Source organism: Cetorhinus maximus, chromosome 11, assembly GCF_964194155.1.
Source record: "Cetorhinus maximus chromosome 11, sCetMax3.hap1.1, whole genome shotgun sequence".
NCBI lineage: Eukaryota > Metazoa > Chordata > Chondrichthyes > Lamniformes > Cetorhinidae > Cetorhinus > Cetorhinus maximus.
The window spans coordinates 13,642,567-13,658,558 of record NC_135889.1 but is presented as its reverse complement, the minus strand read 5'-3'; the positions used below and the strand labels follow the sequence as shown (position 1 = coordinate 13,658,558).

The following is a 15,992-nucleotide window of genomic DNA, read 5'->3' as shown; positions in this document are numbered from 1 at the left end:
ATTCTTTGTAACTTCCAAGCAAAACTAATTTGTGTGAAAAGAGTAAGCTCCTGACTTCTTTCCACATTGTCAATGAATTTGTCAAAGTTCTTAAATATTCACTGTGAAAAGCTAGCTTCCTTTTCCATTCTTTTCAGCACAAGCTCCCAATGCTGAGAAGTTCATGATCGATCCACTGTCCTTTGGATGCTCCTATCTTTAACTGTTTGGCTTGTTTAAATTGAGTGATCAGATAGAAAAACTTAACAAGTTCAAAATTTGAAATACCATGCTTTGTTAAGCAATTGAAATACAGTCATGCAAATTCAGAGCTCTGCAAACATGCACACCAACAGAATACCCCTTCTTGTCACTAAAGATTGACTCAGATCACAGGGTTTCCGGATAATTCCAACTCATTTGGATCCCAACTCTTACAACTATGTTCCCATTAGCAATTTAACACTCCTTCGATTGAACAGCAAAGCACCCCTTTGATCTCTTCAACAAACACCCACCTGAGCTTTATTTTAAACAATATAAGCAAAATTCATATTTGTGACACTTTCTGTTCATGCTTGCACAGGCATGTTAGTGGGGTGTGCTGTGTTTTTGTATATGCAGTTACTTGGGTCGCTTAGACCCTGGTCTGTGAAATACTGGAGTTCTTATTACAGTCATAAAACAGATTTGTGTGTTTATTTTGGTTTACTGTCTGGGGAACAATTTAGTTGAAAGAACAAAAGCCAATGAATTATTAGTTGTTCAATGTCCCATTACCAGATGTTTGTTTCAGCTAGGTAAATATCTCCATTTCGATCCAGACAGTCAATCATTCCTGTAGTCAAGAAAGTATAATTATCAGAATAGTAGTTTAGCACAGGTCTAGGTACAACTTAGGGTGTGACTAGAAAACTGTAAAATTGTTCCTAAATTGAAGGGCAAAGCAAACAGGTACACTGACATTTGCTTCTTCTTATTCCACCTCTACCGCATAACAGGTCCTGAGTAAAGCAAAGAAGCCCATGGTGGTGGTGGGCAGTTCGATTCTCCAGCGGAGCGACGGTGCAGCTATACATGCTACAGTCAGCACCATTGCACAGAATGCTCGAGCAGGCAGTGGAGTCGGAGATGACTGGAAAGTTTTAAATGTCCTCCAGAGGTTAGCGATGTGATCAATGACACAGTGAAAGCATTTTGTAATTTGAGTGTGAGCCTTGGTGTTTTAAGTGGACTGCTCCCTAAATCTCACAGGTTCCAGTTTAGGCATTGCCCAATGATAACTCCTCCTAGGCAAACCAGTATTGAATTTAGTCAGATTACAGCACAGGATCTCATGTAACTTCACTTGCAATACTGAAATAACTTGAGTTTTTATAGCACCTTTCACAGCCTCAGTATACCCCAAAGGGCTTTCCAACTAATGAAGTACCTTGAGTCCTATTGCAGTGTAGGAAACACAGCAGGCAATTTGTCCACATCAAGATCCCACAAGTAGCAATGTGATAATGACCAGATAATCTGCTTTAGGGATGTTTGTTGAGACATAAATATTGGCCAGGACACTGGAGAGAACTCTCCTGCTCTTCAAATAGTGCTGTGGGATCTTTAGACTTGAGAGGGTGGTCTTGGTCAAACTTCACATCTGAAACACGGCACCTTTGATTTTGCAGCATTCCCTCAGTTTTGGAGTGTCAGCCTATATTTTGTGCTCATGTCTCTGAACTGGGGTCCTCTAACCCAAGGCGAGAGTGCTAGCCACTCAGCCACAGCTGTAATACAATATTGAGTCAATGATTTATGGTTTACAACACTATTTCAATGATCTAGTGACTTGCCTATAGTTTGTCCTCGATCTTGAGAGCTGCTGAAGCGTGTTGCACTTTTATAACACACCCCTACAAACTGCAGATCTCCTATGGCACTATTGATAGATAGCCAGGCAATATACAGTTTTGTAGCAAAAATCTAGCAGGAAATAAGTATGATGCTTATGGGAAGTATACAATGTATACGTGACTTTCTACACATTATAGCCATTAAAGTACCTCTTGAATGTGACACACACAAGACATCACAATTCAAAGTATCCTATTTTGTTAAAATGATCTTTTAGACAAAAGAAAACCAGCCTTTGGCCTAACATTGGAAACTTACAGGCCATCCCAGCTATCTTCAGTACTTCACAGTTGGGTTTGCTTAGATTACTACATTGACTGTCTCTCAAAAACTATTTAATTGGTTGTGAAGTGCAAGGTGCAATATGAATGCAAATTTGCTCTTTCGAATGGTGCTGGCAGATCTTTAATGTTGGCTGACTCCCAGGAAGAGAGGGACTGCAATGCAGTTTAATATCTCATTTAAAGCAGGCAGGCCCCCAGCAACATCGGACTCCCCCAGTACTGCACTGAACTGAGATAATGTGCTTGAGGTCTGGAGTGGGGCCATTTGGCCATCAAACTGGCAAATCTATGATAATATGATTAAATTACTGGACATTTATTTTTTTAATTGTTGTGTTACATTACATAGAATTTACAAAGCAAAAATGACCCATTCAGTCCAACTGGTCTATGCTCCACACAAGCCTCCTCTCATTTTACTACATTTCACTCTATCAGTATATCCTTCTATTCCTTTCTCCCTCATGTCCCTATCTAACTTCCCCTTAAATACCCCTGTTATTTGCCTCAAATACTCCATGCGAAAGCGAGTTCCACATTCTAACCATTTTGTGTAAAGAAGGTTATCCTGAATTCCTTAATGAAATAGCTTATATCTTATATTTATGATGTTGAGTTTTGACTCTGCACAAGTGGAAATGGTCTCCCTACGTATACCCTGACGAACAACTTCAAAATTTTAATCACTCTTCAGTCTTCTCTCTTCTGGAGAGAGGAGCCCTAGCCTGTTCAGTCTTTCCTGATAGTTACTGAAGGAACAATTCCTGCAGTTGATGCAGATCCCAAGATCAGTCATGCAAGAAGCCTGTTTTAGCCCTCACGCCAGCAGATGTAGATAAGAGTACTGGGTGAACCAGCAGCGCATGCAGGTGTAACAGTCGTTTTTGCTGTGACCAGTTTCTATGGCACTATTTTATATGTTCCCCATTGGAGCTGCAGGCACATACTTGGAGGAATCCAAGATTGTCACTCTGAAGCACAACATAAATGTAGCAGCAGTGAATTTGGGGTTGAAGTGGAAATTGTAAATGATTTTCCGCATTTGAATTCAGCATTGGTGTCATCCTCCAAACCCTTTAATTGAAATGTTCTAACTCACTAATCGCAGTTTCAAAGAATGAAAGCAGGGATGAAGAATTTTAGCTATGTGGGGAAACTAGAGAAGTTGGGATTGTTCACCTCCTTGGAGCAGAGAGTGGTAACGTGCTTTTTAATAGAGGTGATTAAAATTATGAAGAGATTTTGAGATAAGGAGAAACTGTTTCCACTGGCAGGAGTGTTAGTAATCGGAGGACTCGAAGGAAGATGAGATTTTCTTTCTATACAGTGAGTTGCGATCTGGAATTCACTGCCAGAAATGGTGATGAAAGTAGATTTAATAGTAACTTTCAAACGTCTAAACTCAAACAAAAGTATTTGCCAGGCTATGACTGAAAGATCGAAGGGGTAATTGGATAACTCTTTCAAAAAGCCAGCACAATTAACTGAATGGCCATATCCTGAGCTTATGTTTCTATGAAAGTATCAGCACTTAGAGGTTAAACTCAGCAACTTTATTGAGGCATGGTGACAAGAGCTGTGGCCCTGGATCTGGCCTATGTTGAAATCCATTGGTGGTTGTTTATTTGTTGCGAAGTAACAAAGCTACTATCTGTGTCTTCCTTCAGGGTGGCCAGTCAAGTAGCAGCTCTGGATTTGGGATACAAAGCTGGTATCGATGTAATCCGGAAAAATCCACCAAAAGTCCTGTTCCTTCTTGGAGCAGACAGTGGCTGCATCACACGACAGGATCTTCCAAAGGACTGCTTCGTCATTTATCAGGGTAAGTGTCAGGGCTACTGTCATCTACATATACTGGTGACCCTTTGGCATGCATTGCTGGCTGGTATGCTAGGTGCTGACTCTCTACATGCCATGAAGAGTTCTTGACTAAGGCAGAGATTGAATTATAGGCAAGTATAGATAACACATGGTTGATGGGATCTCCTGGACTGCTTTCAGTCACAGGAGGCCCCCTGTTTTTTCTCTTTTTTTCCTTTTGGCAATTGTATGACTGTGTTGGGGTGGGGGGATGTGGGAGGATGTGTTCACCCGTGATTATTCGTCCTTCATGGCGTGGGGTACCCTTGATGGTCTTTTCCTGCCTGTCATTTTTGCTTGTTCATATGTAACAGCCTTGCATCAGGAAAACCTCAGCTGTTTTATCTTCATTGCTACATCCTGACCAAAATCCCATCTCCAATTGTCGGCAGCAATTGAGTATCATGGCAGATTTCAGCAGCTTTAGCTAAGCAACCCGGCAGAATGTAGTCAAGGGAGAGGAAGTTCTAGTCTCTGACAGCCATTACCTAATGCCAGTAGCTAAAGAAAGGGAGACTTGCATTTATATAGCATCTTCCACTACTTCAAGACTTCCTAAAGCACTTTACAGCCAACTATGTACTTTTTGAAGTGTAGTCGCTGTTGTAATGTAGGAAATACAGCAGCCAATATTTATACAGTGAGTTCCCACAAACAGCAATGAATTAAATGACCAAATCATCTGATTTAAATGTTGGTTGAGAGATACAAGTTGACCACAACGCCAGGAGTAGTCCACTACCCTTCTTTGAATAGTGCCATGGGATCTTTTACGTCCATCTGAGAGGGCAGATAGGGTGCGGTTTAACATCTCATCCAAAAGATGACAAAAGATAATGCAGCACTCCCTCAGCACTGCACTGGAATGTCAGCCTGGATTATGTGCTCAAGTCTCTGGAGCAGGACTTAAACCCACAACCTTCTAGCTTGGGCAAAAATGCTGCCAAAGCAGACACATAACAGATCCACTATGGATGCAAGTCCACAGTAAAACCCAACCATGATTGGGAACTCCTTGAAGTCTCATTCTGAGAGTCCATAAGACTGACAGGTGTAGGAAATAGAAATAATGTAAGAGAGCAATAAATGGCACCGTTTTGAATTTGAGATTAAAACCTGTCAGACAGAAATAGACAGAGCTATCCTCTATCATGCAACTAGCTGCATGATACCTTGATGCTGACTGTGATTGCCAACTTTGTATTTGCTTTGCGCTGATATCCCTCAGCTTGAGTATGAAATTTTTTTAAAAGTCATGGATTTCACACACAGCCATGTCAAATGTCACGAGTTGTTCATATTCTCCAACTAGGACACCACGGAGATGTCGGAGCACCCATGGCAGATGTTGTTCTACCTGGAGCTGCTTACACAGAGAAGGCAGCCACATATGTCAACACAGAGGGCCGTGCCCAGCAGACCAGAGTGGCAGTAACTGCACCGGGTATGGCCAGGGAAGATTGGCAAATTATACGTGCACTTTCTGAGGTAAAATGGAGTGTGCATGGAATCGTAACATTGTAACAAGAGCGGGCCATTCAGCCCTCAAACCTGTTTGGCCATTCGATTAGAATGTGACTGATATGTATCTTAAACTCATCTACACCACGTCACCCCACCCCTCCCTCCTTTCCCCAGCATAGTTTCCTATCCTGTCATACCCTTATCAAGCAAAAATCTATCAATTGCAGTTTAGAAATTTTCCCTCAAAAGCCTCAACAGCCTTTTGGAGTAGACAGTTCCAGATTTTCACTAGTATTAACCTTCACTGATGAGCACCAAATTATACCAAAGGCTTGGGGCCAGATCTTCATGTTGGAGGTGGGAATCAGGAGATGGGACTAATTCTGCTGTCACAATCCCACCTCTGTCTCGAGACTGGCGGTGGCAGGATTTTCTGGGGGTTCAGGCCCGAAGATCTGGAGACAGGGCAAGTCCAAAGCGGGCAGGTTAAAAGGCCTGCCTCTGTTCCCAAAAAGCCTTGGCCTGGTGCTCCCGATGCAGTCAGTGGCCCATATATATACTGTTGAACCTTTCAACCAACCGCCTCACCCTCACCACACAGTGCGTCTCCCCCCCGCCCCCCAACCGTTATCCATTCATGAACAGACCTCAGAAGCCTTATAACAGTTGGAAGCCATTGAATAGTCCTTAAAACTCCCTGCGTAAACAAACAAACTCTTCGAGCCAACTGTGTAAACCAAGTCAAGCAATTATAAAACAGTTTAGACAGTTGGATTGCAGCCAAGAACCCATAAAACCTCCCAAATAAACAAACTGACCTTAGAATTGTTATCTCAAAAGATGTCTAGACTGATTGTTATCATAATGGACTATCCTTTCATAGTCTGAAATGTACTCCACCTTTTTATCCATTAGACAGACTTTTTTTTAACTCATCCAGAAATGTTTCCACATTTGCGATGTTGATCTTTTACTTCACAGTTTACCAGTTGCCTGAAGTAACAATTTGGCACACACATTGTCCAAGGGGTAGTTACATTGTCCAATCATTGCACTGTGGATTGAGGTTAATGAACACAGATACAACTCATGCTACAGCATTTCATCATGAACTGGAAAGAAGGCAAAACTATTTTACATACCTATTAACCTCTTCCCACCGCAATGCAGCTGCTGTAAAACTTGACAGCTGCTGAAGTCCACCCACCCCCATGAAAATTAACAAAAAATCTTACCTGGGACAAGGCCTCAATGAGCTCATGACACTGCCAGTTGCCTCCTTAATAGGATTGGATAGGTTTCTGGGGCCCGCTGCTTCTGAATGATGGAGCAGGCTCAAGGGGCCAAGTGGCCTACTCCTGCTCCTAATTTGTATGCTTGTATATCCTACCCTCGTGAAAATGGCCAAGGGCAGAAATGGAGGTGGGACCTCCAGCTGCCCTACTAGGCGACCATTTTTTTCAGGCCCTTGCTCCGTTTGGTCTCCCTGGGGACAGTGAAAATCCGGTCCTTGCCTTGTCTTCCTTTATCCCATTCCTCCCCAAATATAAAGCAGGGCCCAAACTGGCAAGTCCAATTCCATGAGAAACCAGGACAAATTGAAAAATTCAATAAAATTCTCTTAAAAGTACATAAAGGAATAATTAAGTCTTTTATCTTTAAATAGTGTTCCCTAAAGAAATTGCATATATGAATGTTTGTAGTAACCAACATGCCAGGGGAGAAAGCCTGTCTAAGACTGGCTACTTTAAAATGGCCATTTTCGCACTGATCCTTGCTCTTGTAGCACCCGCCAGTCCTTTCTCAAATTGGTGATGGGTGTCATACTCTTCAGCTCTGGAGTGAGTCCATAATCCACTACCTTCTGGACCTAACTCAGTCAAATTGACAAAATCCCCTAATGAAACACACTGTTGACTGTGGTACAAAGGAAGACTTACGTTTATACAGTATCTTTCACATCCTCATAAGCCCCAAAGAGCTTTACAGCCAACGAAGTAATTTTGAAGTGTAGTTACTGTTGTACTGTAGGAAATGCAGCAGCCAATTTGTGTACAGAAATCTCCCACAACCAGCAAGCTCTCACAAACCACGTGCAGAATTTTTCGCTGAGCGAGCGGGTGCACACTTGACCCGCTCAAGCGTAAAATGGCACGTGATGATGTCAGGTGAGCATCCTGACATCATTGCGCACTCGCGTGATATTTTGGTCGGTGGGCACATGTTGGAGTCGGAGCCGCGCCCTCCATCAATTACAAGGCCGGTTAAGGCTATTAAAAAGTCAATTAAGCTGGATTTTATGCTGCCTGTGAGATTTCGCGTTCGTCACGTAGGGAAAACGGGCAGGCTAAAATTTGCTAAACCTCATCCAAGGGCAGGATAAAAAGGGTCAGCAACATTGCCAGTGTGAGTAGTGAGGAGTTTTAGAGATGGTTTGCTGCTGGCCGCTTATTGGTACTTGACAGCTTCATCTCTGTTCGGGGCTTCTTTCTTAGCGTTTCCAGGCTTTATTTAAGGACTTTTTGGTGTCTCTAAGGCCCCCCGGAGGATTCAGATTGTGTGGACCTTTCCAGGTATCAGACAGCCTTCCCTTACCCTGGTAATGGGGACTGTGGTCTCCGTTGGTGGCGCCTCATCTGAGGAGGAAGAAAGGGGCAGAAGGGAGAGGACGCCAGGTATCCCAATGCAGCATCCAGGGGAAGGACCTGTGGGAGGAGAGGCACAGGCTCAAGGGGTGCAAGGCCAGCAGAAAGTCCAAGGTGAAAGGGGCCACAGAAAATGCTACAATCCTGCTGCCAGGGTTTACAGGCAGCGATGCAGCTACCTCAATATGTCTGAGATGCATTGCCGAACGAGGCTTTGCTTCTCAAGGGAGACAGTGGCCACCATCTGGCCCTGAGATCAGCTCCAACTGTGTGGGTGGACACCCCATGCCAGTGGCCCTCAACTTCTATGCCTCCGGCTCTTTCCAGGGGTCAATGGGGGACCTGTGTGGAGTCTCCCAATCAGCCATAGTTTCATCAAGCTGGTAATAGAAGCTCTGTTCAGGCAGGTACTGACCTTTATTCTTTACCGTATGGAAGAGGCCAGCCAGGCTGAGCGAGCCAGAGGCTTTGCAGCAATTGCTGGGTTCCCTCCACGTCCAGGGTGCCAACAACTGCACATATGTGGCCATCAGAGCGCCAGCGGGTCAGCCTGGTGCCTTCGTCAACAGGAAGGGATTCCACTCCATGAACGTGCAGATAGTGTGTGACCACAGGATGCAGATTCTGCAAGTCTGTGCAAGGTACCCTGGCGGCTCCCGTGACATATACATCCTCAGACACTCCCAGGCGCCGAGGCTGTTCAGTACTCCAGCCTGACCGGATGGATGGCTGCTGGGTGACCAGGGCTATCCATTGAAAAGGTGGCTCATGACGCCTCTCTGCCACCCAAGAACCAAGGCAGAGCAGTGATACAATAGGAGCCATGCCCCCACAAAGGCGGTGGTAGAGAGGACCATAGGTCTTCTCAAGATGCACTTCCAATTCCTGGACCGTTCAGGGGGTGGACTACAATACCCCCCAGAGCGGGTGTCACTGATGGTGGTTGCATGCTGTGCTCTCCACAATCTGGCACTGGCAAGGGGGGACCCACTGGAGGAAGAGGATCTTGACGCAGCTGCACAGGCCACAGTCTAGTAGTGAGTCAGAAGAGAAGCACAGTGAGGAGAATGCTGAAGGCATGGAGGCAGACCTCGGTAACCTCCAGGGAGGCGGGGGATGCCTTAATCCAACGCTCCTTAAGCTAGGCTACCAAAGATCAGCTTCCACCTCATGCCAGGACTGCCGCCTTCATCCTGGGTGTCTGAAATGACCCTTTTATTTGCACCCAAAGTTCACTCAATGCCTGTGCAATAAAAAAATCCAGCCATTCACGCCCAGCATTACATACGGGCATACCCTGCGCCAGAAAGAAAGACAGTGAAGCATACTCAGGCCATCCGAACCAAATCAAATTTAATGTTATTGTCACATTGAATGCATAATGAAATACCATTACTGGTGTTAATGTCCACACCAGCGGACATATAAACCAAACATAAATGAACAGAAAATCACCTGTGACCTGTCCCTCTTGTGCTCATAATGCCTTTAACTTGCGTATCCGAGTGCTATGTCTTGGTGCCCCCCCCCACCCCACTGCCACTGGCATTGGAGACAGCCCGCTGACTCTGCTGTCTTGTTGGCCTTGATGACCTTGGCAAGGTGCCTGGGAGTCAGCAGCAGTGCCATGGCTGGCATCCCCCCCCAGTCATTGCAGCCTCATCACTGACGGAGGGGTGGAGGAGTTACTGCCGTCCTCCAGAGCGCCCTGAGAGAAGCCCGCAAAGACGATAAGCAGCTCGTGTGCCAACGTGAGGTCGCTCTGGACCTCCCTGCTCACCATTGATGGATGAGCATCTGGTTGTGATACTGGTGCCTCATCCACCTCCCACGCTGGCACTGACCACCTAAGGTCAGTGCCTGTGTGAGGGCTTGCAGGTCCAAGCACAACCCCAGGAACCCCTCATTCTGTTCCTGGAGCTGCCTCTCCATGAGAGTCACCACTCTCTCGATGGAGGAGGCAGTGAGTTTGGGCTATGAGGGTCAACACAGTGCTTATGCTGCGCATGGACATCTCCACAACAGAGACCACGACAAGCAGACCCTCATGGATCTCTGCCAGATCCTCCTGTACATCCCGCTGGACATCCAGCATCTGCCACCAAATGGACGACTCCAGTGGCTCATCATCAGCCTTCGACTGAGCGTCATCCTGGTCCCCAGCAGTCCTCCGACTACCAGCGCCCTGAGCACTCTCTGCCTCCGCTTACACCTCAAGCAAGTGTGAAGTGCCCTCACCGCTGTGCACCGACATTCTAACCGCTGATCTAATGCCCATCCGAGGTGCTGGTATCTGCGCTGGTGCCTGGTTCAAAGAACGGGTGTGACGCAGGTGCAAATGAAGCCCAGTGGTCCTCTAGCGTCAGGGGTGGCCCTTCGGGATTCAGAGAGGGAGTGCATGCTGGCAAATCTAAAAGGGAGAACAAGGACATGTCATTAGTTTAAGTCATCACACTGACACTGTGCCTGCCAGGCATCCTGGTGAGACAATGGAGATCTGCATCATGGTGCCATCATCTTTCAGTGATCAATGGGGACTCCAGATTTGAGGCTCCCATCAAAGAAAAGACTAAACTAGAATGGTTGCACAATCCGAAACTCTGACCTCTGTGCATTAATCTCTTACCTTCGTCTGGCACTCCCACCTCTCCATATCCGGTTGCACGTGGAGCGTGCCGGCTCTCCAGTTCAAGGGTGTCCTAGTGAGTAGCAGCAGTTTGGTTGGGCCTCCGCTTATACGTGACCTCCCTAATTGGTTATGGCTTATTTTCGCCTGAAAGGCATTGATTAGTCCACTTTCTACCTGCAGCGCCATTGCAGCCTGGCCAACTGCAGCTGAGGAACACCTCGCAGGGCACATCTGAGTCATGACCCTCAAGCTGCAAGGCACTCAGTCCAAGCAGCCAGGACTCACCCTCTTGGCCAGCTCTGGCATCATTGACAGCTGGCACTCAGACTGTAGCAACCCTGAGGTCCACAGTGGGATGGCCACACTTTAACACTTCTGCACACTGACCCATGCCAACACGGTACTCACCCTTCCTGAGCGCAGAAGGTCATTGAACCTCTTCTAGTACTGCATCCATATGCAGCGCACCACATCATGGCTGCTAACCAGCGCTGCAACCTCCTCCCATGCCCTCTTTGTGGGGTGCGGTGGCCTTCTCCTCCTATCTAGGACAAAGGGTGTCCCTCCTGGCAGCCACCTCCTCCAGGAGGACAGCAAGGCACTCATCCAAAAAGTGGGGAGCTGAATGCCCACCTGACCTGCCCTGCCACCTGCCGTGTCCAGACACACTCGACTCCATAACTTGAATTTTGACAATGCAGAGGCGACATCCTTCCGTGGCGGCCTTCAAGGGCTGCTTGTGCCATTTTAAAATCAGGCGCTAGGTCACCATTGGACCCGAAAGCTGACAGGGCCCCGCCCCCACTCGGCCCCTCCTGACCACTGGAGAGCCGCGTTTCATGCTGGGCAGGCCTTAATTGGCCTGCTGCCATTGGGAGCTGATCGCGGGTGGCGGCCCATATCCCAGCCAACCACGCCTGCCCATTGAACTCAAAATTCTGCCCCATGTGATAAAGATCAGATAACCTATTTTCTAATATGTGCAAGTAATGCCCAAGACCCTGGTCTTGTTTGAAATAATACGCTGGATCTTTTAAGTAGCAAATATAACCCTTCTATTCAAGAAGGGAGGGAGGCAGAAAACTATAGGCCAGTTAGCTTGACGTCCGTCATGGGGAAGGTGTTAGAGTCGATCATTAAAGAGGTTACAGCTGGGCATTTAGAAATGCTCAAGGTAATAGGTAAGAGTCAGCATGGTTTTATGAAAGGGAAGTCATGTTTAACCAATTTATTAGAGTTCTTTGAAGGAGTAACCTGTGTGGTGGATCTGAAAGGGAAGCATTCCCTGGGTACTGGGCATAGATTTTGTGCTTAAATCTCTAGGCTGTGACTTGAACCCCCAATCTTCTGAACCATATCTGACACCAAGGATCAAGTCTGGAATTTATCTTCCTGATATGTATGTTTTAGTACAACACCATGCGGTATACTTATCCTGTTGAACTCTCGAGAGAATCTGCATGAAAACTCTTACTTTGCTTTCAGTTTAAAACCTAATGAGTTCTTCATATTTATCCACATCGAATTTCCGAAGGGTTGACCAGTGACAATAGAACAGCCGTGATTTAATTTGAATTTGAAAGTGTGGTCTTGTGCATTCGTAATACTTTGTCCCTCCACAGGTGGCTGGTGTAACACTTCCATATGATACTCTGGATGAGGTCCGTGACAGGCTGGCCGAGATATCTCCAAACCTGATCTGCTACAATGATGTAGAGGAGGCCAATTTCTTCAAACAGGCAAACGAGCTTGCAAAGGTCAGCGTGATTTCACTATTAACCTGGTAGAGTTTACACACGTATATACGCACTTTGTTCTGCAGCCTACGTTAAGAATGCATGGGGCTATAACAAAATTAACTTGCATTTATACAGCACCTTTAATGTAGAGTCACTTCATTGAATCCTAATCCGACAAAAGCAGGAGAAGTTTGCGGGGCTGCATTTAGCAGATGGGTTTTAAAAAACATCTTCAAGGAGAAGAGAGAGAGAGAACGAGAGAGACTGAGATGTTTAGGCAGGAAATTCCAAAGCATAGAGCCTGGATGGATAAAGAAATAGCAGCCATTTTCACAGTGAAGGAGATACAAGGGTTAAATTTACAGGAATACAGGCTTCTCATAGCAATGGTAAGACTGTAGAAGGTTACAGACTTGGGAGAGACAAGGTCATGAGAATTTTAAATCTTGAAGCATTCTGGGGAATGATCTGGGTCAATAAGAACTGAGGTGATAAATGAGTGGGACTTGGTGTTTGGGAAAGTGTAGTTTTCTAAACAGTCAGAATACTTCATGCCATGTGTATTCTAATTAATGCTCTTCTATTTTGTTCCATTCCTCGAGGCACCCTCTGACCATTCTCTCTGCTTTCTTACAGCTGGTGAATCAACAGGTCCTAACTGAACCACTTGTTCCACCCCAACTTACAATTAAAGATTTTTACATGACTGGTATGTATAACTCAAATATTCACTGGGATATTGTTTGGGAACCAGCAGTAATTGTGGTCATATAAGGATAAAATCTGGAATTTTCCTTCTTTTGGTTAACAGCTTAAATGTGCTTTTTACCAGCAGTAGCTGCACTTAATGGACATGGGGCACCTTCTCTGCATTAGTTCCATACCATTCTCTTTGGAAGGCCTGGATTTTGCAGTATAGAGATGGCAAAAATGTCAGCATTACTGTCATTACGCCACTGAAACCGACAGAAACACTTGGAGTCCGCATGTGCGCAGAATAATGCTGAAATCCAGAAGTTTGTGTCAATAATTCTATGCTTCTGCAGAGGGTTGAGGACCCCTCCCTACACACAACCCCTTCCAGAGAGCGCAATCCCCAAGCAGTCGAGAATTTCCACTTTTACACTGTTAGTCTCCCAATAAAAGTAATTGAGACAGTTGCACCTTGTTGACTGAGGTGTACCTGGGTTTTTAATTTAAAGGGCAAGTGTGTGGCCCAGAGGTTGCTCAATCTCTGTGGGCAGTTCTATTCGAGGTTAGTAGCTAGTGCTGTTGCTTCATGGCTGACTGCAAAATTAAGGCCAATATATTACTGCACAAGTTTAGGTGTTAAAAAAGTACTTTTATGAAATTTACAAGGTATGCATAAATCAGTGACATGACTAACTCAACTTGCATTATGGATAAATGTCCCAAGATGCTTCACAGAAGTGCAATCAGAGAAAAGTTGACACCAATCTAACGAAGGATATATTCAGAGAGGGAGCTCAAATTTTGGTCAAAGGTGTTTTAAGAAAAGTCCTGAAGGAGGAGAGGCAAGTGCAGAGGTAAAGGGGTTTAAGGAGGCAATTCCCGATGGCCATCAATATGGGGACCAAGGGACCAGAAATAGCATTCTCGGAGAGTCATAGAAATAGAAGAGAGAATAGAAATCAGAATAGGCAAGGACATGATGGAACTTGAACAGGGGTGCAAGGTGAGCAGAAGTCAATGCAGGATTGGATAGGGGTAGCAGAATTTTAGATAAGCTGCTTTTGATGGAGGGTGACGGATGGGAGACTGGCTGGAAGTGCATTGGATTAACTGAGTCCGGAGGTCACAGTGGTATGGACAAAGACAGTGCATACATTATCCAGTGAAAGAAAGACTTGCATTCATATAGCACCTTATCAAATTCAGATATGTACTGAGGCACCGCAGAGAATAAATTACCTCGAGTTGAGTGTCTGTTATTTTAACAAGCACAGTGCCATGATGTGCAGAGTAAGATCACACAAACAGAAATGAGATGAATAATCAGTTGATCCATTTTTTGCCATTGTTGGTTAAGGCAGGAATGTTGGCTAGGACATCAATGAACTTCCTACTGTTCAAATAATGCTATAGAACCATTGGAACAGCTCATCTAGAGGACTGGATCTCCAACATTATTACACTGTCCTGGATTGTTAGCCGAGATCAGAAATGACCAGTTCTTTATGGACCCTGGAGACATTAAACTAATATTATGGAGCTTCAAAGAGCCATAGATTTAAATGTTTTTGTTTGTTTCCCTTAATCTGCATATACACCTGAAGGTGTTATGACTTTGAATTAGGATTTATCCACCACTGAGGCAGCAGCACTAAGAACTGCCTTTTCCAAACCTCCAAAGTTCAAACTGGAGGAACCAGCCTGTGAGAAATGTGAGTGAGTATAGGACTGAACTTTGTGGGTCGGATTGTCACAGCTCCGAGGCTGTATATGGCACACGCATCATTGTGTGAATACTCTTGGCTGTCCTGTTCTGACTTGAGGGAGATATCCAGCAATAATAGTGTTGCGTTCATGGGTTGTTTTCTTTTATGAAGAATCCTGTTTAATATTGTGTGCTGTTTGCTCCAGGGAAAGGGCTCCACTGTATTTGTGCAACAGGTTTCAGCAGGAACCTGGACTTGTTCAAGCTTCTCTAAACCTTTTCTCTTACCGCTTCCCCTTTTCCTTCAGATCCAATCAGCAGAGCTTCCCAGACGATGGCAAAGTGTGTCAAAGCAGTTACTGAAGGAGCCAGCGCAGTGGACGAGCATTCCATCTGCTAACGCATACTAAGAATATGACGTCAAAACATCCATGTTAGACTGCTGTAGCTGAATTCTGCGTAAATATGTATAAAGGACAGGCCTCAAATAAAGACAGAATTCACACCCGACTGTGTACTTAGCTGCTCAATGTGGGTAGAAAGACACATCACACTCTACCCATCTACGTGCTACACGACATCATAATATCGTTAATATTTCTCGTGTTAAATAATATAAACTTCCAAATGAAATTCAAATAGTTTAGTATGGAATCGGGCTGTGTAATAAGCTTGTGATTATGCTGACTCGTGTTCAAGTCACTTGTTGCTTTCGTGTGTTTATCAAACCTCCTCAAAGGTAACAGAAGTTCTTGCAACTCTGCTACCAGGTTTTTATGGAAAATAAATCTATGTCTCAAGGGTGAAGCCAGTGAAATGTATTCTTTGGGTGACTGATCAATATCTTTCATCATTTGGATCATGCATCATAACAGGTATCTGACATTAAAACAGAGATACATCTGCCAGAGGATGAAAGTGCCATTGCATCTCTGATCTCAACTCAGTCAACCTCACTAAAGCTAAAGCTTTGAAGCTGCAAGACCTAAGCTCACCCATATCTAATCCTTTAACCAACAATAACAACTTGCATTTATATAGCATCTTTAATATAATAAAACATACCAAGGCACTTCACAGGAGCATCATGGAACA

At 45.0% G+C, this 15,992-nt stretch overlaps 1 protein-coding gene across 1 annotated transcript in view; it reads left to right on the top strand.

Moving 5' to 3' along the window:
- Positions 1-15,704, top strand: part of ndufs1 (NADH:ubiquinone oxidoreductase core subunit S1) — a 46,396-nt gene extending 30,692 nt beyond the window's left edge. The window contains exons 14-19 of the mRNA XM_078551555.1: positions 981-1,141; positions 3,830-3,984; positions 5,335-5,510; positions 12,383-12,517; positions 13,136-13,208; positions 15,206-15,704. Coding sequence (XP_078407681.1) covers positions 981-1,141; positions 3,830-3,984; positions 5,335-5,510; positions 12,383-12,517; positions 13,136-13,208; positions 15,206-15,297 — 792 coding nt within the window. The 3' untranslated portion in view covers positions 15,298-15,704. The remainder of the gene's footprint in view (positions 1-980; positions 1,142-3,829; positions 3,985-5,334; positions 5,511-12,382; positions 12,518-13,135; positions 13,209-15,205) is intronic.
- The last annotated feature ends 288 nt before the right edge of the window (positions 15,705-15,992 follow it).